General features: G+C 42.2%; 1 protein-coding gene across 1 annotated transcript in view; it reads left to right on the top strand.

Moving 5' to 3' along the window:
* Positions 1-20,863, top strand: part of LOC142652546 (immunoglobulin kappa light chain-like) — a 63,447-nt gene extending 42,584 nt beyond the window's left edge. Inside the window, exons 3-6 of the mRNA XM_075828194.1 lie at positions 17,456-17,525; positions 19,063-19,369; positions 19,855-19,914; positions 20,569-20,863. Of these exons, the coding sequence (XP_075684309.1) occupies positions 17,456-17,525; positions 19,063-19,369; positions 19,855-19,914; positions 20,569-20,690 (559 nt within the window). The 3' untranslated portion in view covers positions 20,691-20,863. The remainder of the gene's footprint in view (positions 1-17,455; positions 17,526-19,062; positions 19,370-19,854; positions 19,915-20,568) is intronic.
* Positions 20,864-27,561: the final 6,698 nt, after the last annotated feature.

The raw sequence follows: 27,561 nt of genomic DNA, 5'->3' as shown, positions 1-27,561 counted from the left end.
TCCGGTGTGTGCTATGAGTGACTCAGCGCAGGCAGACGCGATGATGTCGCTACATCCCGCCTGCCTGCGTCGAGCCGCTCAGGGCACAGTGAATGCTGGATCAAGGAGATGTCAGCTCCTTGCTCCAGCATTGATTGGAACCTAGACCTCGGTGAGTGACTCACGAACTCCCAGGGGGACGCGACCCACAGTGTAGGGATGTCACGATAGCAAAATTTGGACTTCGATACCGATACTTCGTTTACTTTGCCAACAGTAACAAAAAAAAAAAAGTTATTTCGTTTTCTAATGTGAGGCACGAGGTGTGATGAATTTTGAATGTGCCTCACATTAATAGTAATTAACCTCATCATGTTTCTCAGTCATAATGGGTTAATATGTAAGGTACATGATGGGGTTAATTACTATTAATGTGAGGCACATGGAGGTTAAATTCATCATCGCACCTTGCGCCTCACAATTAGGCCCCATGCACATGACCGTAAATAACCTCCATTTTTGCGGACCGCAATTGCGGTCTGCAAAAATGGACCCATTCACTTTCATTGAGCGCGGACACATTTCCGTAGCGCTATGGATGGGTGTCCGTGCCGTAGAAATGTTCCGAAAATTATGGAACATGTCCGTTCTTTTGCATTTTGCGGGCCGTGCTCCCATATTTTGTATGGGAGCACGGCCCGAAAATGCGGGTGGCAGTCGCCGGCCGGCCGTACCCGCAATCGCGGGCCGTGATTACGGGCACGGTCATGTGAATGGGGCCTAAGTGATAGAAAGCAATTTTTATTTTATTTTTTTACAGAGTACACATCATAAATGATGCAAAAAAAAAGTTGTGCAGGTAATTACGGCCGTGGCAATACCGATTATGTGTATGTTTTATGTATTGAGACTTATTTTAATGTTTATTGTAAAAAAGGTGCATGTGTATTTTTTTTATTTAACATTACTTTGTTTTTACTTTATTTTTAAACTTCAATGTACTGGCCTATATCTATATGCCAGTAAATTAGCCTGTGTATGAATAGTCCACAGGCAGTTGTTAGGACATACCTCAGTATGCCCTAACAACAGGAAATATGGTAGGACAGCCCTGGGGTCCTTCAATGGACCCTGGGCTGTCTGCCCATATATGGTATGTCCCTCAATCGCGTCACAGGGAATTCCCTGTGATGCGATCCAGGGGCATCCCCCCTTCTCATTTTCCCCTGAATGCTGCAGTCAGCATTGATCGCAGCATTCAGGAGAATAGCAGCGGAGATAAGAGGTTTCTCTGATCTCCACCGTTATAGAGCGGGGCTGCGGATGTGTAATACAGCCGTTGCCCCGCTCCTGACAGGAAGTGCACGTGCGGTCAGCATGAGGAGATGCGGCCGGCGCTGCACTAATGAGCGGCGGCGCAGGCACCGAAGACAGAACATGGGGGTGTTTTGTAGCGCGCCCACCATGTTCTGTCTTCAGTGCCGCAGATCATTAGTGCAGCGCCGGCCGCATCGGATCATCCTGACGGCGCACACTTGTCAGGACTCAGGAGCGGGGCAGTGACTGTATTACACAGCCGCAGCCCCGCTCTCATAGTCATGTGTACTATACTGTATTGTGTTGTATTGTGCAGTTTGTGATTTAACACCCCCCTCTCCACCGCAAACAACACAATACAACACAATACATTACAAGGCATCACAACACAATACATTACAACACAATACATTACATTACACTGCAGCTTACCTGGAGTCCTCCGCACCGACTCTTCTGCTCTGTCTGGAAGACGTGTCACATGACAACACCGTCACATGGTACACTAAGTGTACCATGTGACCGTAACCAGGAAGTGCCGGCTTCACGGCACAGAAGATTTAGTTAGGAAACATGCTGTATGGCAACGGGGGCGCTGCAACCCCTATAGTTACGCCACTGCATACTTTTACTTCTCTATGGGGGCTGCCATTTTTTTTAAATCTCTGTATGTGAGATTTAGACGGCGCATAGTGACACTGGGTTGTTCGCTATGTGCTGTCTTATACTGACATACTAACGTTACTGAAGTCTTTAGACCGTGACTAGACATTCCTTCCAGACAGGACGGGATGTCTATTCATACAGAGATGGAATACGGCAGCTACAATGCATAGGACTCAATGAACGGCTCCCGTCCATTGTATCTGCTCTCTGTCTCTGTACTGCGCAGACGCAGGTCAGAGTCACACAGCAGAGAAGCTGTTTGCAGGGAGATAGCAGGCGCCATCATGAAGACCAGCAACCAGGAAAGGGCTGGATGGACGGGCAAAGGGTGCACAGGTTTTTTGGTGATCCCCCTCTGTCATGTGATCGGACCTAGGTTAGCGGTTCTGATGCAGATGGGTTCATGTGACTATAAATCTGTCCATAACAAGAGACAGTGCCCTCAGGACAAGCCCTGCCCTCATGCCGTAGTTGTGTGGTTCTGTCTGCAGTGATGGCGGTGGGTGGCTCTGACACCCGCCTCCCCCGTAGGGTCATCTCAGGACAGAAGGGGGTGTCCGGATTGGAAACACAGCGCCGCACCTGTCCTCAGGTTGTGTCTGGTATTGCAGTTCACCTCCATTGAAGTGAATAGGACAGAGCTGTAATACCACACACGACCTGAGGACAGGTGCGGCGCCATGTTTTCCTGGACGACCCCTTTAAGACTTTTCCCGTGTCTGCAATGCTGTGTGTGTGTGTGTGTGTGTGCGTGCACGGGCGCCGCTGATACTTCATAGCTGCTTATCAGCTGTTTTGAAGAATCAGCGGCGAGCACCCCCACACACACACACACAAATCCCCCCAAACACACAAAATCAAGTGTAATCAAGCATTTTTGTATGTGGTTTTTGGCATGTAAAATGTGCAAAAAAAAAAAGTGGCAAATACACGCCGTGTGAACCTGTCAACTGAAAAGTCATTCACTTCACTTTCATCATTGTAAGGGTATGTTCACACGCAATGTTTTCAGCTGAGAAATTGGAAGCAGAACGCCTACAAGCATCTGCCCATTGGTTTCAATGGGAAATACGGCGTTCTGTTCCGACGGGGCGTTTTTTACGTGGTCGTTTTCCAAAAGTGGCACGTAAAAAGATGCCCGCCAAAATGAAGTGCACATCACTTCTTGGGACGTTTTTGGAACCATTTTTCATTGACTTTATAGACAAACAATTCCAAAAACGGCCGTAAAAAAACACAGCCAAAAATGCGAGTTTGATTAAAAAATGGCTGAAAATCAGGATCTGGTTTCCCTTTGTTTAGTAAGCGTGTGAACATATCCTTAGCCTTTTGGTGTGTCCTATAACTTCTGCCAGCTGCAGAATCACACCCAAAATGGCTGCCAGACACTGCTTAGCAATTTAAAGACACCTATTCCTGGCTTGTATGAGGGGGGGGGTGAGATTCCCTCCCACATTTACGGCAGCTGTGAATCAGGTTGCTTTGCCTTATTCACTTTGCTGTAATTCTGGGAAGTGCTCCCCCTGGTGGCCAACATAGGAAAATATGTCAAATTATTATTTAATTTTTAATACTTTCCACCATATGGAAGAAAAAAAAATACAGCAAAGAACGTAAAAAATATAATAGAAATAAGTAACGACACTTAAAAAAAAAGGTTTAATTCGCGACACATTCCCTTTAAGATGGCTGTATCCAGGGGCGTAACTAGGAAAGACTGGGCCCCATAGCAAACTTTTGAATGGGCCCCCCCCTCCCCTGTGTATCACACAACCCCCCCTCATAGATAGTAACTCCCTATAGATTCCACCACACAGCGCCCCCTATAGATATCACCATACAGCCCCCTATAGATAGTGCCAGACACAGCCCCCTGTAGATAACGCCTTACAGCCCACCTGTAGATAATGCCATACAGCCCTTCCCCTGTAGATAATGCCATACAGCCCCCTGTAGATAACGTCATACAGCCCCCTGTAGATAATGCCATACAGCCCCCTGTAGATAATGCCTTACAGCCCTCCCCCTGTAGATAACGCCATACAGCCCTCCCCCTCTAGATAATGCCACACAGCACCCCCTATAGATAGCATCGTACAGCCCCCTGTAGATAGCGCCATACACAGCCCCCCTGTAGATAGCGCCATACACAGCCCCCTGTAGATAACGCCTTACAGCCCTACCCCTGTAGATAATGCCATATAGCCCTCCCCTGTAGATAACGCCATACAGCCCTCCCCCTGTAAATAATGCCATACAGCCCTCCCCTGTAGATAACACCATACAGCCCCTCCTGTAGATAACGCCATACAGCCCCCTGTAGATAACGCCATACAGCCCCCTGTAGTTAATGCCATACAGCCCCAAACCCCCCTGTAGATAACGCCATACAGCCCCAAACCCCCCCTGTAGGTAACGCCATACAGCCCCCAACCCCCCCAACAAAAACGGCCTATAGTTTGTCCTACAAAAGAGATGTATCCCCTATCCACAGGATAGGGGATACGTGTGTGATCACTGGCAGCGATAAGGAGAACGGGGGACCGAAATTCCCCACGAAGTTCTCCATGACGAACCTCGGACTTCCGGCGTCTGCGCAGGGGTCTGCGCAGTTCAATAAAAATGAAAGGAGCGCTGGTCACGCATGTGCACCGGTGCACAATTAATTTCTATGGAGCTACCGACAGACCCCGGAAGTCCGAGGTTTGTCATGGAGAACTTCAGGGGACTTTCGGTCCCCCGTTCTCCTTATCGCTGCCAGCGATCACACATGTATCCCCTATCCTGTGGATAAGGATGCATGTCTTTTGTAGGAACAACCCCTTCAGTGGCGTCATGCTGTAGCAGCCATAGCGGCTGCTAGCGAAGCTTCTGGCCATGGGGTGGTCCCTTGCCGGCGGGCGGCACAGGCCCCCTCATGCTGCGGCCCCCGTAGCAGCCTCTACAGCTGCTACAGCGGTAGTTATGCCACTGGCTGTATCCCTTTGGGGTAACCCTTATTAAAGATGGGAGAAGAGTTATCATTAAAGTCCTGATGGACCTGGACCAGGCCTGGAGTGTCTTGGAGACAAATCCAACTGAAGTGTCATCTCAGATGCCACTACAACCTCTTAAACCATGGATAACGGCTTGGAAAACCAAGTCTTCGAAGTAATAAAATATCTCATCATGAATCCTCACCTGGACTGGTCATATACAGTATGTTAAATGTCTGATGTGAGGTATACTCCTTCTGTCCAAGGATGTTTTTTTTAGTATTACCCCCAACTGATATACTGAGTAACGTTATAGTTCTTTCACTGACTGCACTCTTGTGCGAGGCTTCTAAACCACTATCATCGTCTTGTTTGCACAGAATATTAACAGTGCTCTTTGAGATCTATAGCCACTGTGATTACACTACTGTTATATTATGGGCCTGCCTTTGTTATAATTTGGCACAGAATTTGTTTATTTCTGATTAGGACTGGCATCCCACCTCCACCCCCTGCAGATAGGCTACTTGCCCTTATTTCTTAGTAATCTCTACATTGCTGTTTATAATCTACATGCTGTTCCATCGACAATTGTTATCTCTGTTTATAACAGGTTTACTTAGTTTTGTATTTATGTTCATGACTGTACTGGAAATGTATATATGCAATTGCATTTTTTATTTATTTGCTGCTAGCATGATACTGGTTGGCTTAGCCTATGATCACGTCTTTCATTGTGAGAGGTCTTAATGTGCTGCAGAAAATCAGATTGTGAGAAATCCTGCATGTGGGAATGTGCTGACGTCCCGATCTCCCTGGAAGCCGACTGTCCCTCCAGAAGCCGGCAACAGCTGATTGATAGTGACCAATGAAAGACGTGGATTGCTGTGATTGGTCAATATTGGCGCTGGTCATATGAGGGGGATGGAGTCTACTAGTTAAAAGCGCTACTCCAACGCTCTATCTGTGAGGCTGATATCAATGGCTATCACAGAAATCTATGATGCTGGACAAATCAATAAGTGTGCTGCATTCAATTCTATGCTAAATATGCTAGACTAATTTAAAGTATTGCTAAGAAAAAAGCAGTCTAAGGCCGGATTCACACGAGCGTGTGCGTTTTGCTCGCGCAAAAAATGCAGTGTTTTGCGTGCGGAAAAGGCACTTAACAGCTCCATGTGTCATCCCTGTATGATGCGTGGCTGCGTGAGTTTCGCGCAGCCGCCATCATTATGACACTCTGTTAGTATGTTTGCAAACAGAAAAGCACGTGGTGCTTTTCTGTTTTCATTCATACTTTTGACTGCTGTTGCGCGAATCACGCACGTCCCACGGAAGTGCTTCCGTGTGCCATGCGTGATTTTCACGCACCCATTGACTTCAATGGGTGCGTGATGCGCGAAATGCGCACAAAGAACTGACATTTCGTGAGTTTTTCGCAGCGGACTCAAGCTGCGCAAAAATCACAGACTGTCTGCATTGCCCCATAGACTAATATAGGTCCGTGCGAGACGCGTGAAAATCACGCGCGTTGCACGGACCTATATCACGTTCGTCTGAATAAGCCCTAATGTTAAGGACCACTGAGGATGTAAATACACTAAAAAAATGCATAATTGAGCCTAGTTTGGTTCATGATTGCTGCAGGTCTATTATCCTAAGGCCGGATTCACACGAGCGTGTGCGTTTTTCGCGCGCAAAAAAAACGCGATGTTTTGGCGAGCGTTGTAGGTGCATGTGGCATGCGTTTTTGCTGCCTTTCTGCGTTTTTTCTTGGCTTGTTGGCGTCGAAGCCAAAATATGTCGTTGACTCCGCTGGGGCGTGTGCTGATATCGTAGATGGTTTTTCGGCGATTTGGTGAGCGCCGTCGCATGCTACAGGATGGAACGCGGAGAGGAGGGAGGATTTGGGTTCATCCTCTTGTGGCACAGCGCACCTCCAAAGGGCACTTTCATACCCTCTATGATGACCTCCGCCGTCACCCCGAGAAATTTCGGTCAATTTGCTGCATGTCTGTGGCCACGTTTGATATTCTGATGGAGCTGATTCGTACAGGAATCACCTACCAGGACACAAACATGCGGCGCTGCATTTCCCCCGAGGAGCGACTCCTTGTGACCTTGAGGTATGTGTGTTTTCTACAATTAGTGCTTACAGAATGGTGTGTGGGTGACAAGTCCTACATAAAGTGTATATTTGTTTCTGTGCTTTTTTCTCACCCCTGTAGATTTCTTGCAACAGGAAATAGCTACCATTCATTACATTTTGAATTCCTTCTGGGAGTGAGCACAATTTCTGGCATTGTGACAGGCACCTGTGTCGTGCTGTGGCAGAGATTAAAGCCCATAGTGATGCCTCAGCCCACGGCAGAACACTGGTTTAGTATTTCCGAAAATTTTCTGACCTCCACTCAATTTCCGCATTGTATTGGTGCCCTAGACGGGAAGCACATTCGTGTGAAGAAGCCCCCCCACTCTGGCTCTAGATACTATAATTACAAACAGTATTTTTCCATCGTCTTGTTGGCCTTGGCCGACAGTAATTATTGTTTTACAATAGTACATATTGGGTCGTATGGAAGCTCTGCTGATGCCCGCATATTTCGCTCATCCAGAATGGGCCATCGTCTTATGAGCAATCAACTTTCTGTGCCGGTACCGAGCATCCTCCCTGGCTCATGAGGACCACCAGTCCCATATGTCATCGTTGCAGATGAGGGTTTTGGCCTCACAAGCCAAGTAATGCGTCCATTTGCAAGAAGGGGATTGGATGACCGTAGGCGCATCTTCAATTACCGGCTAAGCCGAGCTTGAAGATGTGTTGAATGTGCGTTTGGCATTTTGACAAACAAATGGCGTGTGTTTCTCACAACAATGCAACTGACGGCGCAGAATGTGACCCGTGTCATACAAGCGTCGGTCGTTCTTCACAACTTCAGCCGCATACATGACGCAGGTTTTGATGCAGAATATATTCTAAGAAATGCTACCACATCAACCATTCTGCCACAAATTCCACTAGGAAGGGCACTAACATCTGGTATCAGAGTGCGCAACATTTTTGACTAATATTTTGACAGCCCCGATGGAGCACTGCCATGGCCGGACGATTCTCTGTGAAGGGTGGCATCGTGGAGATTCTTGCCCCAATTTATCATCAGTGAGGGCAATGTTAGTAAATTTAGGGGGGTTTTAATATTAGGGACTCGCAAGACATGAGGACCCTTGACGTGGGTTTCGAGCTTATATCTTTTGGGGTTTCGCAGGATTGTTTTGCTGGCAAACAAGTAATTATATGTGAAGAACATTGGCAAATACAATGTTCGCAAATACAAACACAAATGCGTCCATTATCATAGCACTGCACGGCTGCAGAGAAGGCTATTTGGATTCGCGCAAAACCCAAAAAGATACACTAATAACCCCTATTACAGCATGCAACTATCTTGGGCCCTGGCCAGCATGTTGCATCGTTACCTATGGACATGTTCGGGAAACATTGTAACACCACAAATATGTAGGGAAACACACACACTTTTGAGGCAAAAATAACACTTTATTGTGTCATGGGCCAACAAAACACTACATACAACAAATGTAACAAGTCCCCCTAAACAACGCACCAACATGATGCACAATGGGGATACATCAGCAACATTCTTTTCGAAATAATGAACACAAACTATGCTGCGGCCACAGCACTACAATTGCTGATATCGGTGGGATGGCGAGTTGTAGCTGCCCATTTCAGCACCACTATGCTGTCCATGGGCCTGCAGAGGATGTTCCTCAACAGCAAAGTGGTGCTTATGCTGAGTGTGGTAGCTTAGAGGTGGCCCGTGTTAAAATGTTTCGACAAGTCAGTTGTAGGCAGGTAACAGCCTGTCACGCACCGGCACATGAACAGGTGACATGCAGGCCGGCATTGGGCGGTGGTAGTGTTGGCGTGGCAAGGGGGTGGCAGGCTGGGAAGGGCCAGGTGCAGTGAAGGGCACCGACGGGTCCGACAATCCACGCCAATGCTCAATTGCCTGGAAGCAGTGGCGAGGAATGTTTGGAGGTGTGGCCGAGTCTATGAGGCTGAGTATGGTGCCTTGGAGGCGCGTCATATGGTGGTCCGGTACTCGCCGGAGGAGCGGGGCGATGCTGTGGCCAAAGGCGTCACAGCCGTCCTACTCGCCGCAGCGCCGCAGGTACTCGAGTACCGTCGAGTCCACCTGGGCACCTGCGGAACCAATGGGACTGCGTCTGCGCCTGGCTGCTGCGCTCGTTTCAGGCGGTACGTCCCGTGGCACCTGGGATTGGCTGGCCGCCTGTGGGGCTGGATCCGGAGCAGACGCTTCTGGGGTTAAGGGCAGCAGGAGATTTTGGCCTTGGGGCGCGTGCGCCTCTTCATGGCCAGCCTCCTCTTCAGTGTCCAGCAGATCGTCACTGCATCTGTAATAAACATGTCAAGTTATTCGTAACATTGCCACAAGGGACAAACAAAATGTTCTGGTTGAATGACATGTGAACACAGACATTTCTTCAAGGAATAGTGATTACTTACGGCCGCATATCCGTAATGTCCTTGAGGAACATCAGCTGCTGGGTGTATATGTATTTCCGCTTTTTGGTGGCACCGTCACCACTTCGCCCTCTGGCGCCATATTCCTGCCGGAATTGATCCCGGCAGCTCCTCCACCGGGTTTTGACATCATCAACTGTACAAAGGAACACAAACAAGATAAATACTGTCATCCGGTGACATAACCGAAATCTGCACTTGTTGGAAACTTTGCCATTCCCTTACACACCAAGATACATTATACAGAAGCTCAATGATGCTGCGACACAGCCGCTATGTTGGCCGTTGTGAACATGTTAACACATGGATACACTACAGCATGTGTGTTTTATACATGGCATATATAAAGTAATGTACTTACCAAAAGTCTTTCGGTCTCGTGTGCTGGCTTTAGCCCACTCATGGCTGAAGAGTGTCTGCGTTACCTCATCCCAAGCGACCTCCTTGCCCGTGCGGTGGTGGTAGGCCTCTGCCCGCGTGTCCCACAACTGTGGCCTCTCCTGGACCAGGCAAATTAGCTTCTCCACATCACAAGCGCGAGGCATTCCAGCAGTTGTCGGTGTCCAGATCAAGCATGTGCCCAACAAGTGAAAAGCAACTTCCTGGTTTCTGCTGGTTTGGCCAAGTTTTCTCAACTCATTTACATAGACTTAACAAGTCTTGCGTGAAAAACGCAGTTCCCACGGAAGTGCTTCCGTTTGGCATGCGTGATTTTCACGCACCCATTGACTTCAATGGGAGCGTGATGTGCGAAATACGCCCAAAGGACGGACATGTCGTGACTTATGCGCTGCGGACTCACGCTGCGCAAAAATCACGCAACTGTCTGCACGGCCCCATAGACTAATATAGGTCCGTGCAACGCTCGTGAAAATCACGTGCGTTGCACGGACATATATCCCGTTCGTCAGAATAAGCTCTAAGAATGTTTGCTAGAGACAGGGACAGAACAGACCAGTGAGGGTATGTTCACACACTAGACTAAAAACGTCTGACTGAGAGCTACGTAATGGTAAGAGCAGAGTTCACAGCAGCACAGAATATTTCAGGAGAGGAGCGTGCAGATTCTGTGCTGCTGTGAACTCTGCTCTTACCATTACGTAGCTCTCAGTCTGTTACCTCTCCTCCACTCCTGTCCTCAATAACACCTTCACATGATTGGCAAGTCCCCACCCCGCACAAGATGTGGTCAGGATCCTGTTTATTTTAAATGCTGCTGAGGAACCTGCTCGATCCACTATATAAGGCTGCGCCTCCATCCTCTTCTGCCCCAGTCACTTATTCCCAAGCACTGTAGCGCAGCCTTATATAGTGGATCGAGCGGGTTCCCCAGCAGCATTTAAAAGAAACAGGATCCTGACCTGTCCACAGAGTTTAAGGCAGCACAGAGTATTTCAGGAGATGAGCACGGCCGGGTACGGCCGGCCACGGGCAGCCGGTCGTTTTCCGAGCCGTGCTCCCATTATAAAGTATAGGAGCACGGCCCGTAAAATAAAAAAAAATAGAACATGTTCTATCTTTTTAACGGCACGGGCCCCTTCCCGTGAGAAAACGGGAAGGTACCCATGGCTAACAGAAGTCTATGGGCCCGCTATTTCGGGTCGTAATTACGACCCGTAATAACGGGTGTTTTTACGGTCGTGTGCATGAGGCCCCGTAATGACGGGTGGCTACATGTGTGCACCCGTCATTACGGCAGCGTTGCTAGGCGACGTCAGTAAATAGTCACTGTCCAGGGTGCTGAAAGAGTTAACTGATTGGCAGTAACTGTTTCAGCACCTTGGACAGTGAATTCCGATCAGAATATAGAGTAACCTGTAAAAAAAAAAGACGTTCATACTTACCGAGAACTTTCTGCTTCCTCCAGTCCGGTCTCCCGGCCGTTGCCTTGGTGACGTGTCCCTCTCGACATCCGGCCCGACATTCCTGGATGACGTTACAGCCCATGTGACCGCTGCAGCCAATCACAGGCTGCCGCGGCCTCTACAGCCAATCACAGGCTGCAGCGGCCTCTGCAGCCAATCACAGGCTGCCGCGTCAGGAAAGAAGGTCGGACTGGAGGAAGAAGAGGGACTCGTCACCAAGACAACGACCGGGTACGTATGAAATGCTTTTTATTTTATTTTTAATCAGCAGCCTCTTTTCTCTATCAGTGATTGATAGAGACAAGTGGCTGCCGATTTGTATAATATTTTTGACCGGGTTCGGTCAAAACGTGTTCGGCCGAACCCGGTGAAGTTCGGATTCGCTGCGAACCGAACTTTTCCCCATGTTCGGACCGAAACCGGGTTCGGTTGTCCCGGTTCGCTCATCTCTACTTGTAAGTAACTTTACATGTTTATGTCATGTTTTCACTAGTTTATTTGTATGTCTGATGTCTGAATAGCAGCATCTGCAGTATGTAAACATTATAACAAAGATAAACATATAACATATATAACATTATTCATAAGTACAAATCAAACTTCAATATGCACTGTCTATTTGTTTTTCAGGTACATAACCGTCCAGAATTGTGGGACACCTCGAGTGCAGGGTATAGTGAGCGCAACACACGGGATCAAGGCTGGACCTGTGTGTGTCGAGGTCTATACCCAGACTGGGATGGAATGTTTGAAAGAGAGCAGGGAGTGGCCTAAGGCTGGGTTCACATGACCTATTTTCAGACATAATGGAGGCGTTTTACGCCTCGAATTATGTCTGAAAAAACTGCTCCAATACGTCGGCAAACATCTGCCCATTGCTTGCAATGGGTCTTACGATGTTCTGTGCAGACGAGCTGTCATTTTACGCGTTGCTGTCAAAATATGGCGCGTAAAATGACGGCTCGTCAAAAGAAGTGCAGGACAGTTCTTGGGACGTTCCTGGAGCAGTTTTCTCATAGACTCCAATGAAAACAGCTCCAAAAACGGCCGTAAAAAATGCTGCGAAAACGCAGCGGAAAACGCAGCGAAATACGCAAGTTGCTCAAAAAACGTCTGAAAATCAGGGGCTGTTTTCTCTTTAAAACAGCTCCGTATTTTGAGACGTTTTTGACTCTGCGTGTGAACATACCCTAAGGGTATGTGCACATAGTAGCAGGCTTTTACGTCTGAAAAGACAGACTGTTTTCAGGAGAAAACAGCTGCCTCGTTTCAGAAGTAAAAGCTCCTCCTCGCATTTTGCGAGGCTTCTCTGACAGCCGTAAATTTTGAGCTGTGCTTCATTGAGTTCAATGAAGAACGGCTCAAATTACGTCTGAAAGAAGTGTCCTGCACTTCTTTTGACGAGGCTGTATTTTTACGCGTCGTCGTTTGCCAGCTGTCAAACAACGACGCGTTAGGGTATGTTCACACGGCAGCGTCCGTAACGGCTGAAATTACGGGGATGTTTTCAGGAGGAAACATCCCCGTAATTTCAGCCGTAACGGCATGTGCAGGCGCTTGAACGCCGCGTCCATTACGGACGTAATTGGCGCTGCTTTTCATTGGGGTCAATGAATAACGGCTCCAATTACGCCCAAAGAAGTGACAGGTCACTTCTTTGACGCGGGCGTCTATTTACGCGCCGTCATTTGACAGCGGCACGTAAATATACGCCTCGTGTGAACAGACAAACATCTGCTCATTGCTTTCAATGGGCAGATGTTTGTCAACGCTATGGAGGCGCATTTTTCGGACGTAATTCGGGGCAAAAACGCCCGAATTACGTCCGTAATTAGTGTGTGTGAACATACCCTTAATGACAGGTTGTCTGCACAGTACGTCGGCAAACCCATTCAAATGAATTGGCAGATGTTTGCCGACGTATTGTAGCCCTATTTTCAGACGTAAAACGAGGCATAATACGCCTCGTTTACGTCTGAAAATAGGTAGTTTGAACCCAGCCTAAGGGTATGTGCACATGATAACTGCAATTATGTCTGAAAATACGGAGCTGTTTTCAAGGGAAAACAGCCCCTGATTTTCAGACGTTTTTTGAGCAACTCGCGTTTTTCGCAGCTTTTTCGTGAAGTTTTTTACGTCCGTTTTTGGAGCTGTTTTCATTGGAGTCTATGAGAAAATGGCTCCAAAAACGTCCACTTCTTTGACAAGGCAGTCAATTTAACGCGTCGTCGTTTGACAGCTGTCAAACGACGATGGGTAAATTACAGGTCGTCGGCACAGTATGTCGGCAAACCCATTCAAATGAATGGGCAGATGTTTGCCGACGTATTGGAGCCGTATTTTCAGGCGTAAATCGAGGCATAATACGCCTCGTTTACGCCTGAAAATAGGTCGTGTGAACCCAGCCTTAGGGTATGTGCACACGAAAAGTGGCTTTTACGTCTGAAAAGACAGACTGTTTTCAGGAGAAAACAGCTGCGTCGTTTCAGACGTAAAAGCTCCTCCTCGTATTATGCGAGGCGTCTTTGACGCTCGGAAATCTTGAGCTGCTCTTCATTGACTTCAATAAAGAACGGCTCAAATTACGTTGCAAAGAAGTGTCCTGCACTTCTTTGCCGAGGCAGTCAATTTACGCGTCGTCGTTTGACAGCTGTCAAACGACGACGCGTAAATGACAGGTTGTCTGCACAGTACGTCGGCAAACCCATTCAAATGAATGGGCAGATGTTTGCCGACGTATTGTAGCCCTATTTTCAGACGTAAAACGAGGCATAATACGCCTCGTTTACGTCTGAAAATAGGTCGTTTGAACCCAGCCTAAGGGTATGTGCACATGATAACTGCAATTACGTCTGAAAATACGGAGCTGTTTTCAAGGGAAAACAGCCCCTGATTTTCAGACGTTTTTTGAGCAACTCGCGTTTTTCGCAGCGTTTTCGTGAAGTTTTTTACGTCCGTTTTTGGAGCTGTTTTCATTGGAGTCTATGAGAAAATGGCTCCAAAAACGTCCACTTCTTTGACAAGGCAGTCAATTTAACGCGTCGTCGTTTGACAGCTGTCAAACGACGATGGGTAAATTACAGGTCGTCGGCACAGTATGTCGGCAAACCCATTCAAATGAATGGGCAGATGTTTGCCGACGTATTGGAGCCGTATTTTCAGGCGTAAATCGAGGCATAATACGCCTCGTTTACGCCTGAAAATAGGTCGTGTGAACCCAGCCTTAGGGTATGTGCACACGAAAAGTGGCTTTTACGTCTGAAAAGACAGACTGTTTTCAGGAGAAAACAGCTGCGTCGTTTCAGACGTAAAAGCTCCTCCTCGCATTATGCGAGGCGTCTTTGACGCTCGGAAATCTTGAGCTGCTCTTCATTGACTTCAATAAAGAACGGCTCAAATTACGTTGCAAAGAAGTGTCCTGCACTTCTTTGCCGAGGCAGTCAATTTACGCGTCGTCGTTTGCTCATATGAATGCTAGTTCATCAGATCATTGGCCCTTCCAAAAGGGACTTTACTATGAATTTGGGCCCATTGTGTGTGTAAAATAGGGAGATTAGCTTGTGAACCCCACATTGGGGGCTGATTTGACAATCTCTGTACAGATCTCTGTATTCTATGTAAGCAACTGAAAAAAAGATATAACAAATGTGTTTTCTTTGTGTCAAAGCAGCAATTAAAAGCCACCAAAGCAAAAAAAACAAAAGACAAAAAATAAACTATAAGAACTCCGTAGTGATTCTTGGCTTTCTTTGAAGTCATATTTCTGTTCATATTCCTTCCATGCCTTGCTTCAAATTCAAGTGCACCTGCACAAGGAGCAGAATGAATATCTGCCAGTTTAAAATAAAAAAAATTTTTTTTTAAATTAAACACTGAATTTCTGGTGGGGTATTGAAGTCTTATCTGACATTTATTGTAAAGGGAACATTGCACAGTGTTCCTATTAAACAATTTGGCAGTGGCACAAAGCTCTTCATAACAGGTAAGTGCGTACATACTCAATTTAAATAACAAATACTATATAATGCACATTGCAACTATAAAAATAATAAACTGCAGAGTCAATTCTTGGTAATTGGTAAAAAGAGTCAATTGGAATATCAATTGTCAGTATATTTTATTTAACTAATTGTATTTGTTATTAATAAAACATTTTGTGATAGATTATGTAGTTTTACACCAGTTAAAATATTAAAATTTCGTAAACCACATTTACAAATTAAAGACTTATTTTTTTCATTATATGTTACATTTCACTATCGATTATCCATATCACAAATCAAGTTTTGCTGTTTTTACGCTGATGATCGTTACATTTGTTTTTTTTTAACCTTAAAAGGTAACTAAACGTTCAACAAACTTCTGACATGTCATAGTGACATGTCAGAAGTTTTAATTGGTGGGGGCCTGAGCACTGAGACCCCCACCAATCGCTTTAACGAAGCGGCAGAAGTGCTCGTGTGAGCGCTGAGCTGCTTAGTTTCATGTTCGGCTTTTTCCGGAAAGCCGATGTATCGGAGTGCGGACTCAGAGTTTTTCTATTGAGCCCGTACTCTAATACATTGATTTCCAGAAAAAAACAAACAGAAATTAAGCGGCTGAGCGTTCACACGAGCGCATCTGCTGCTTAGTTTTAGCGATTGGTGGGGGTCTCAGTGCTCAGACCTCCACCAATCAAAACTTCTGACATGTCACTATGACATGTCAGAAGTTTGTTGAGCGTTTAGTTAGGGTATGTTCACACGGCTTATTTACGGATGTAAGTCGGGCGTTTTCCGCCTAGATTGAACCTCTCCAGCAAAATCTGCTGTGTGTGACTACACCCTAAGGGCACGTCCAGACGTGGCGGAGTCTTTCCGCTGCAAATGTCGGTGCAGATTTGGGGCAATTACGCAACGAATCTGCACAAACATTCAGACGTTGCAGATATCACAGCAGACTTGCCACAGATTTCAGTTTTTGCATTGCAAAGGCTGAAATCCGCAGTGAAATTCCGCTTCTTCTCCGCAACAGACAGTGCATGCTGTGGAGGGAAAATTCTGTACCGCAGCCTATGGTCCACAGCGGAGTTTTCCGCAACGTCTGCACGAAGATAACTAAAAAGGTGTGGGAACCAATGGACAAACTGTCTGCTAAGGATTTCCACTGCGGACTGTCCACAGCGGAATTCCACAGCAATTCCGCCACGTCTGAATGTGCCCTAATTGGTACAATTCCAATGCACATGTTATAAATAATTCACCTTTTTCTGTCTTTTTGTTAGTGATTGTAGTGAATTTATTCTCTAATTTGCAGCTGATAGCTTTTTATTTTTATGTAATGTTATATATTTCAGAATTAATAAAAGATAGTTCTTGATAAAACATCTATAATGCATGTAAATCTTTTTATGTGTGCCCTACAAATTTCCAGTTTTCTAAACTAATGCAACAAAGCAACTAGTAGATTAGTTTTAATCTAAATTGTAATAATTCCTAAATTCTGATAGTCTGACAAAACAATGGGAATCAAGATCAGAAATAGATGACTAGGCAATAACCAATTAAAAAAATTCAGTATTTTAATAGTATATTTGATGTTAGCATTTTTACTGTCCTAGAAGGTCTCTACCCTGAAAAGTAAGTTTTCTTTATAATTTTCTATGTCAAACTGGGAATTCAAAATATATACTATAAAGTGCCTATTGAGTTCTGTTAATGCTAGATTAAATTAATTTTACTATAGAACCATATTGCATTTTGGCTTCTTCTGGCCTCGCCTATTATAATGTAACACAGGGGTGTGTATAAAGCATAATTGATTACCCATCATTTACTTAAATATGGATTGGACATCGATATATAATTTAGTATGAATCCATTATATAAAAAATTATTGAATGCCCTTTTGCTAGAACCCTATAATTACTGAATTATTTTGTTATTCTAATTATGATACATCAACACTATATTATAACATATTAATCATAATCCAAAATACGTTAACTAAAAAGATTTTAAAAACCGATAGTGGCTTTAACTTATCATACACTCTTATATATTATACAATAACACCACTAAGTTTTTGCTAAGAAAATCAGCACTGTGTAAGGACGCCAACATAAAGAAATTTGGTGCAGGCACTCAACTTTTGGTGATTGGTAAGTATAGAAACAAAGTGATCAAGTCACAATTTTGTGTCATTCCCTTATTGATAACACATCCATATTCCTAAAAATGGTGTACAACAATATTAAGGCCACATCTAACAATTTATACAGTGAAATATAATCCATTACGCTTACTTCTTCTATTTCTAATAACTTTCTTGTAATAAATTGACTAAATGAAATTAAAAATGACTTGTTTTCTGCATGATCCCAGGATTATTTAATTTAACTTTATTCCCGGTGACAAATATGTATATGATAATCATCAGTGTTGTAAAATGTCTAAATAGTAAGAAAATAACAAGATAATAATATAAAGAAGAAAAATTAAAACCTTATTAAAGTATATATATATATATATATATATATATATATATATATATATATATATATATATATATATATATATCCACATAACCACACAATAATAATGTGCAAACCATATCGGTTCGATTTTTTTGTAATTGCTGGACAATCGTAAGCAATCACTATATGTTGACTTCTAAAAAAAATATTTTTGAATTTTTGATTTTTAAAACATTTTTTTTTTTTTAAGCCCATTTCACAAGGAGGTTAGAGCTCCATGACATCACATGTGATTTGTAGTAAAATTGCAGGATTACAGTGACCTTCATATTCTTTTGTGGAAAAATAGCTGCACCTTCTGACCAAGTGACATTGTCAGATTTTTTGCGATGATCGTAAAGTTGCTTGGAGCTTTTCTTTCTATAGGAAACAAGTTGCGACCGTGATTATTCTGCGTGACTTCATGTTTAACCAAAAGTAGAATGCTAAAGATGTTCTTATTCAATTTCCATATCTAACAAGGAAATAACCCTTCTGGAAACCCATTTAGCAATTACTGATATTCAGCACAAAAAAGCACTGTTCTAATAGAAACATCATAATGAGTAATATTATATTCAGAACAACTGACTTTAGTTTGGAACCACTTTAAATATTATAATATAACGTTATAATTTCAAAAATCTCCATTTTGAAGCAGGTTAATAACATTCAGAGCTTCAGGAAATGTACAACCTCCCTATTAGGCTGCATTGATAACATTGTATATAATTTTTTTTTTGCTATTTATGCTTTATTTATGATATTTTCCATTATATTCTTCAAACTGGCTCAAAATGTCCTTCTTTCAAAGCAGTACTAATATACCTTTGTATGAAGGAATTGCTATTTATGCTTTTTTGTTATTTCTTATATAATCTTAAAGGTAGAGCTTCACTTCACATTTTTCTCATTTATTTTTCTCTTTAGTACATATTTTTAAGCTATACTGTCTCTTGATCTGATCGGGTTGAACACTTTCATGTATATATTTCATGTATCTAAAATATTTAAATGAATAAATAAATAATTGTGCTAAAATTACCAAAGACTATGCTTCAGTGACAGTACATTATATACATATCCATAAATTGGATAAGGTAATCCATCAGTGAAAAGTAGTGTATACATATCCATAAATTGGGGCAAATGTTTACATTTGCCCTTATTGCAAAAACCTTTTTTTTTTCAGATGAGAAGGCAAGAAAACCAGATGTGATTATCTTAGCTACATCTAAGGAAGTTGTGAAGGATACGGGATCTGCAATTTTACTGTGCAGTCTACAGAATTTCTTCCCTGATGCGATTAAAGTGGTGTGGAATGTAGTAGGAAGCAATGAGGAGCTGGAATCCGAGCAGGGAGAAATTATACACAATGTATCCAGTAACTTGTACTCATTGTACAGCTGGATTACAATAAAAAAATCTGATCTAGGCAAAATATATAAATGCATGTACAAACACCAGGGAAATGAGAAACCATGGGAAGAAACGGAGTATGATACAGGTAAATTTATAGCACTTTTTTGAATGACAAATTAATGCTATGTTTTAGACATTTAGATGTCATTTTTGCAGAGGAAATAAGAATTTACATACCGGTCATGCTTCATTCTTTTATTTAGTAATGTTTTCTGGACTTGATTGTCCACAATGAGCATTCCAACCACCTAGAATATGAACTCTGCAGAAATCCGATGCTGACAATTGGATTTTTGGCGCCGATGTGCCGTCCAATCTGCACGAGCATTAGCCTCACTGTCATTCAATGGGGCTAATCTATGGCTTTTTATTCTTTATAAAATACACGTCCGCATTTGCCTGAACGTACGAACATAGCCTTATTCTTTTAAATAATGAATTGTATAACTTGTACTTTTGTAATTTTTTTCATAAAATATAATAATTTGTATATGTGTGTGTATAAAGTATAGCATGCTCCTCCTTTACACAACGGATTTGCTTTGATCATACTATGAATCTATTTCACAGCAATTTTAAAGGATACCATTGAGGATGAAAGAAAAAATGGCAATTGCACTTATTCTGCAGGTGAGCAATATTTATTTTCAGTTCCAATTTGGTTACATTTTACAAAGTTTTCTTCATTCATTTTATTTAGTATAACAGAATTAACATATTCATTTCTTAGTATCATATGATAATTGTTTATTTTCTAAATTAAAAAATGGTATATTTTTATATGAAGATGGATCCATGTTCTGATCACATTCAACAATAATTTTAACAGTGAAAACTTTTTGAATAAGCTTTTTAATGCAGAAGATTTTTTTTTAACATAATTCTATAATTTGAGTGGAAAATAGTGTGAATTTATAGAGGAGAAATACGTGAACATTTCTTCTAAATGACCATGACTAGGACAATTCATGTAGCAATTTTGAAGATAAGGTAATTGACTTTGCACACAGTTAAACTTTCATCGATAAAATAGGAACAAACATTCATATGCTTTATACCTATGTATGTCTATATTATAAAATTTTCATATTTTATAGAAATGTTTGGCACATGCATTTACTATGTCCCACAGTTACCACTAAATACTCTCTTAATAAAATATGTTTTATTCATTTTTCTACACTTTTTATTATGCTATATAATTATTTTGTGTACAACATTGTATTTTGTTAAATACTCAGCTTTTGGAAGACATTAATGGATTTTATATCTTAAATTTTACAGGTGGTGTCAATGTCATGTCTATGATCATTCGAGCAGCACAACTTACTTATTCGTTATTACTCTTAAAATGCTTCATGTACTGCCCATTCCTGCTTGTTATTAAGTACAAATTCACAAAATGAAATTATTTTTCTCGAAGTAAATTATGTCTTTTGAACCTTAAATGCATGCTTTCAATGAGCGCTTTAGAATTATGCAGTAGTATCATATGTCTATATGGCTTAACGCTAATGAAATTAGAATATTTGGCTACACAAAGATATAATAAAGTGCTAAGTAGTTAAAAATATTATTACATGACTTTAATTTCTGCTTTTATTTTTTTTTACTGCTATTTATTCATTTAAAAGGCTTTTACTTACTGAAACAGAACATTAAAGTTTATGTTATGGAATACCAGAATAATTGTTTAGTCAATGTATTATCTATGATTGTAACAGCCAGCGCTCATTGCCGCTGCCGTATACTTATCGAATCCCGGTGCCTTCTGGTTCCTGAACGGTGCCGCTCCTCTCCTCTGGTCCCTGTTGCTGGGGACCTTCCATGACACCGATGCTGACCTCCTGACCTTGCTTTTCTGATGCCTAGTGCTCATGCGCTGACTCTCCCTGCCATAAAGAGCCAGTACCCGCCAAATTATCCACCAAGATTTCCCTGGGTATGAAAGTACCTCCCTTTCCTGGACAAATTACCTGAGCAATTAGGTTCCGTCCTAGCTCGCTAGTGATACACTATGCTATATATTGTATGGATTTCCTGTGATTGACCTCTGCCTGTAGCGTTAACCATCCTTTCCTGCCGCCTGCCATGACCTCTTACTTGTTACGAACCTATTCTGCCTGCCCTGACCTTATGCTTTACCAACCGTGAGTTCTTGTCTTCCGCGTGCCTTGTCTTTTGCTCTTTTTGTACCACAGCTGTCTACATCAGCAATCACCAAGGGAGACTGCTTTAGAGGTAGCGACCTAGGGTTCCCCAGCAGCAAAGTCCAGATTCCTTTATAGGGTTTTAAGGGTATTTCCTCACATTTAAATTCTTTGTCACGCTTAAATGAATGTTATTGATCAAAAACCTCACTGAAGCTCTTTGACTCATTCAGTTACATAAAAGCAATGGAGACCAGGTAGAATCCACTGTAAGAAAGTGACACCATTCAGGCGCAAAACCTCCACGAGTCAATCGGATGTTTGGTAAAAGTTATTTATTGTATATGAACAATAAAACATAATAAAAAACAATAGTTTTTAAAATACAACGTGTTTGAGGGAAATAGAACCCCTTCTGGGATCAAATCAATGTGATTCTTGAATACCATAAAAAGGCCTCTCGACATTAACTTCCGGGTTAAGTACTAATAACTAGTGACTAATGCCAGGAGACCTTTTTATGGTGTGCAAGGGATTTGACCCTTGACAAAGCCGGGAGGTGAAAGTAGTTGGGCAATACCTGTGAATCCTTGGAATTTTAATGTTTTTCAAGCTTGTTACAAAGAACTCATATTGTGAGTATAGTAACAAAAAACAGTGAGGATACCTGCTTTAAATATGGTCCCATGCAATTGTGTCTGCCATTCTACATTCACAGGACACTTGGATCATAGTCTAATACACTCATGTGTGTTGAGAGGCATTGTGGTTGAGAGGCATCTGTAGTGTGGGGAGGTATAGAGAGCGAACGACTCACTGGAAGAATGCCAACACGGACTTAACTGCAAAAGGAACGAGGTTATAAAATGTGCGTATAGTGTATACCATCTGGAGTGATTAGAGTATCTACTGACTATACTCATACTTATTTGAAGGCAGATAGACATCATTAACCATTATTGACTATTGATACCCTCTCAGCTTTGATATCTGCTGAATAGAGCATCCTGGACCAGGCTCTTATAATGAAGCAGTTCAAACTCATGTTTTCCATGGAGTCATTTTAGGGATTTTACTGGCAGGTACCCTCCAAGGTAGATGTGGCCATAGCCAAACTCTCTATACACACCATTGTATCATCAAAGGATGGTTATGAATAGAGTCTACTGCTGTACAGGCATAATGTTTAGCATAGGGACCCATCTGAATGAGGCCCCCTTGTTATGGCAGGTGGGCTCACACAATTTGTTTCAAATGCGTGTTAAGAACTTCACTTTTATAAGTATAGTAAATATAACATTAATACTATTTAAAATAATGAAAGTATTAAATGTTTGCAGACGTCTTAGTGCCCGCAGGGTGCTGCTGCAAGTTTGTGTTTTTTTATTTTCTAATCTAATACAAATGAGGAAAAGACATGGAGAAAATGCCCTCAAACATGGCAGCAGCTTTGGCCCAGGCTAAAGTGAATTTGCCTTCCTAAAATACTCTCAATGCTCTGCAAGAAAGTTCCAAAGGACTTTGATGCAGGCCTACCAAGAGAGTCAATGGCCATACTGGAATGAGTGTAACTTTCCTTGTCTGATTATAGTGACAAAGCATCAGGCCTGGCAAGCAACAGTGTGAGAGACTAGTGCCATTGGCTACTTGCGTCATTCAAATATATCAATTTAAGCTGGATGAGCTAGTGGAATAGAAAAAAAATCTCTACCGTAATTTACAAAACTCCCAGAGGGAAGCTAATAGATCTTGTACTCCCACGGTAAAAAAAATAAATCTCAGTGAAGTGCTACCCGTTAATCATGTAACAGTCCATTCTAGAATCTAGACTATCCTGGCTGACAAGTTGATCAGAGACTTAATGACTCCAGAGGAGTGTGCACTAAACTAGGAAGAGCTCCACAGAGGTGGGGAATGCAAAACATGCAGTATTCTTCTTCCTATACAAGGAGAACAGTCCTCTGGCAGTGGATGTGATGTCAATCCGGTGGCCGTTCAGTCTAGCATTCATTTTTCTTCCAGCAATGATGATAAGTGCTGTAAAAAGGTAAAGAAAGTTCAGATCACTCTTAGCCATAATTTCATATTGGTTCAAGAGAGTGTGGCTTACCCTACTCATGCAGATGAGTCATTGGCAGTTTTGGGTACTCCCCTTCAGACAGAATCTGGTGTCTAAGGACAGTCAACCCCGTCATAACCTTCACAAAGTGAAACTGACAGCATGGAGGTTGATAGTGCCCCATTAGCTTTAAAGAGATTTTCTGAGGCCTAATAAATACCTTATGTCAAAACAAACAGCTTGCTTATAATAAGTTTGTTTCCAGAGATAAAAGTTTATTTTCTGTATGGTGTCTAACACAGCCTACTTCTCTTGTAAGAAGGTTTCAGAAGGTTTCTAGTCCTTCTACCATTAAAGACAAGGTTGCTGCTTTGTCTGTCTCTTTCATATTTAGGTTCTCCAGGGATATTCTAGTGCGGAGATTAATATAGACTCTGTCCTAAGATCTTGCAACCTGATCCCACTAGTTCTACAAAAGTATCTTTTCTAGTTCTCTAGCCTAACTTTTCTGAAGATAACTCTCACTGGAGCTCACTTGACCTGATGCAATTTCTCTGCACCATTCTAAGACCATCAGCTTTAAAAAAGATAAAAACATACTGATTTATTTTTCCAGTACAAATAATGGGGAAAAAAGCTTCTACTATAGCCATTACCTGAAGGTTTAAAGAAGCAATTTATAGGGCTTTTTCTTCAACAGATCAGGAAGCTACTCACTAGAGCCTTATCCACAAGAAACTCTAAATGCTCCCTGTGTCAGCTGAATCATTTTGGAATGTGGCCTCTTGGGCCACTTATAATACTTTCATTATTTATTGTAGACGCTGTGAAAGATCCACAGAAGAGATTACCTTTGGTGGTCAATTTTGGGATCTGTGCAGAAGTCCAAGAAATTAATAAAAATTAACACTTTATTGAACATAGAGCCCTGTTGTCTAGTGAGACGAAATGGTAAAATAGTACTTAAATAAAATATCAAAAATCTTTCTCGGGCACTGCATAAGGACAATGGCCCACATTCATTAAGACTGGCGTTTCATATGTAGTCATACTGCCAGTATAAAAAAAAAAGATTGCTGGAGTGAATTGCTGGAGTGAAAGTATGTTCTATATTATCATATAGTATAATATAGAGGAAGGATTTATTTATAAAACGTAGTTTTTATTAAGCTTGAATAAAACATGGAACATCACATGTTCTTTACAAAACATATACTGACATACATAACATATAAATGTCAAAGAGGCAGCGGTATAAATCCCTGTGCTTTGTGGTCAGTGTTGGATCCTAGCATGCTCAGTCATGTAGCGCAGTTGTACACTCCCATTCACGTTCTGTCCTATCTATTATTGGGTCTGCATTCAGCTCAAAGCCGGATACCCTAATCTGCCTAAATAAATTCTGAGTGCAGTGTGCAAATCCCCCTCCTACGCGTTTCACCCTATTCTGGGTTCGTCAGGGAGACGTCATGAGTATATGTGATCTGACTCATTGGTGTTTGGCAGTGGCAGCAAACACTTCATTTCCACGTCTTTTTGTGTGTCAGTTACACCCTCCCCTTCCGGAGGTTCGGCCATCCGATAGCCAATCACCTGGTAGGTTCACTTGCTTCATCCCCCCTTCTTGATTCCCAGCATCTCATTGGGCCGATTCTATTAGCGTCATCAGTGGGATATTTATGCATTATCCCTATTGGCCTATAGTTATACCAGTCACTGTGCTAGTTCTGAACAGCTGTTCACAAGCAATATTTTCTAACAGTTAGTTTAATCCTTAAATATGAAGCAATAACAAAGAAATTTACTTAAATCACGTATGTACACGTGTGTTATCTAATTAGTACTATTCATTATGACAAACAAGTAACGGTTTTCGGCAACATGGTATATGATGATATCTCTCTGTCATCTTGGCTCAATACACTCCGATGTAAATAAAATTAGTCCAATAGGTCACATGGTAGGCAAGGATATGATATTGTCCTATTCCGGTGTTGCTATTAACAATCATCATTTTTATATCAATAATGGGGAAACATTACATCTGTCACTTCTGAGAAGCTGATCATGACATTTCAGCTCATTAATTAATTGTACTCTCTGGATAATTATTGTATGAAACTCACAGCCAGTGAGATCTTCACTAGTAATCTTTCACATTACCATTAAGTAGCCCTATAAGAAACATGCAAAGTTTACATTATCATTGATTCCTTCTGGGGTGACTGATCTCATTTTATGTATCCATCTCGAATCAGTCTGCAGCAGCTGTTTGTCCCATTCTCCCCCTCTTGGGCTGGAGTCAACTTACTGAATACTCTGGAATTTGATGGCTTTGGGGTCTCCCCGATGTGTCTGCCATGCATGTCGTGATATTGTGGTATCCCTTCTATTAAGGATGTCATTGTAGTGGTCTCTAATTTGTCTTCTAAACTCTCTTTTAGTTTTACCTATGTAGTCCTTGGGGCATGTGCACTTTGCCAAGTATATCACCCCCCTAGACTTGCAGTTGATAAAGTGTTTATTGAGGTATTCTTTACCTGTCCTCGCACTGGTAAACATTTTAGAGGCCAAGACAGAATCACATGCAAGACAGTTCCCACATCTATAGTTCCCCAGAGGTTTCCTGCTTAGCCAGCATTGTTTCAACAAAATGGCTATGTACTAGTTTATCCCTCAGGCTTTTGTTTCGTCTGAACGTGATCTACGGTCTATTACTGAGAGTAAGTTTAAGATCTTCATCCTCCATCAAGATACTCCAGTGCCTATTGATTATGTCCCTTACTTGCATATGAGAGCCATCATAGGTCCTTATGATGCGTATCATATTCCCTTTGGGAATTTTTGGGTGTCAGGAGATCACTTCTCTCCTGTATCACTGCATTATTGAATGTGGCTTTCAGAATTTTATCAGGGTATCCCCATTGTCGAAATCTGTATCTCAAATCTCTTGCTTGTACCAATAAAGTTTTCATATTGGAACAATTCCTCCTGAGGCGGAAGTATTGTCCCTTCGGTATACCCTTTTTCAGGGCATATGGGTGGGCACTCTCCCACCTCAGGAGGCTGTTGGTAGCAGTTGGTTTCCTGAAAACGTCCGTCAGTATCCTACCACCTTCTCCTCTTGAGATTTTTACATCCAAAAATGCCAATGTATCCCGATCACATTCTGAGGTGAACCTGCCAGTCTAAAAAAAAGATTGCTGGAGTGAATTGCACATGTCCCTTAATAAATTTAGCACATTTTGTACTGTTCAAATGTCAGAAAATAAAATCTACGCCTGCTTATAGCATAGCAGTTACGCCAAAATGTGCACCATTTTCTAGCTTTAGTAATCATAAATCTGTTTAAAAGTTGTAGGCCACACCTCCTTACAGTAACTCAGCCCACATTTCTCAAAACTTTTCAAAACTGGCGAGCACTGAGAAAAGTTGCACATTTTTGCAATGTTTTTGGGCTCAGTATATGCACAAAACTGGTGTAAACTGATTAATAAATGTGGGCCAATGATTTTTTTTTTCTCTGTGCCTTTGCCTAAATTTAAACAGATTTTCTTTATGTATTTTCTACTCTGAACATCTGCAAACATTATGTGGTTTCCAACACGTCAGTTGGTGGTTACAACAATATAATATTAGGGAAGCCACCGGGATAAGCAACATACACGTGAATTTTTTTTTAGTCATTTCCCATACCTTATGCGTAGTCGCCAGTTTTGAAGAACTAAAGTATGTTCTATATCATCAACTTCATTCTGTTGTTCCTATTGTTATTGGGTTTTTCTTTACGTGTCATATTATCTGCTAAATCCTACAAGAAAGCAAACATTTCCTATTTTTTGGTTACCAATGCAATAATCTAGGACAATACAGCTAGTTAGTTGCTAATCTTCTAATCTTATATAACCTTTTGGTCCAAATATTTTTTTTTAACTCATTTCATTGAATTTGGCACAGAGCAAGTACTCAAAATGACATACAACACTTGACCATATACAATTCTAAAAAGGTGTAGAGACATGATAACGCAAACACAATGACGCACAGGAATATTGTATTAATCTGAGT

This window comes from Rhinoderma darwinii, chromosome 5 (assembly GCF_050947455.1).
Source record: "Rhinoderma darwinii isolate aRhiDar2 chromosome 5, aRhiDar2.hap1, whole genome shotgun sequence".
NCBI classification, from domain to species: Eukaryota; Metazoa; Chordata; class Amphibia; order Anura; family Rhinodermatidae; genus Rhinoderma; species Rhinoderma darwinii.
The sequence above is the reverse complement of the archived record's forward strand: the minus strand, read 5'-3'. Positions and strand labels throughout refer to the sequence as shown.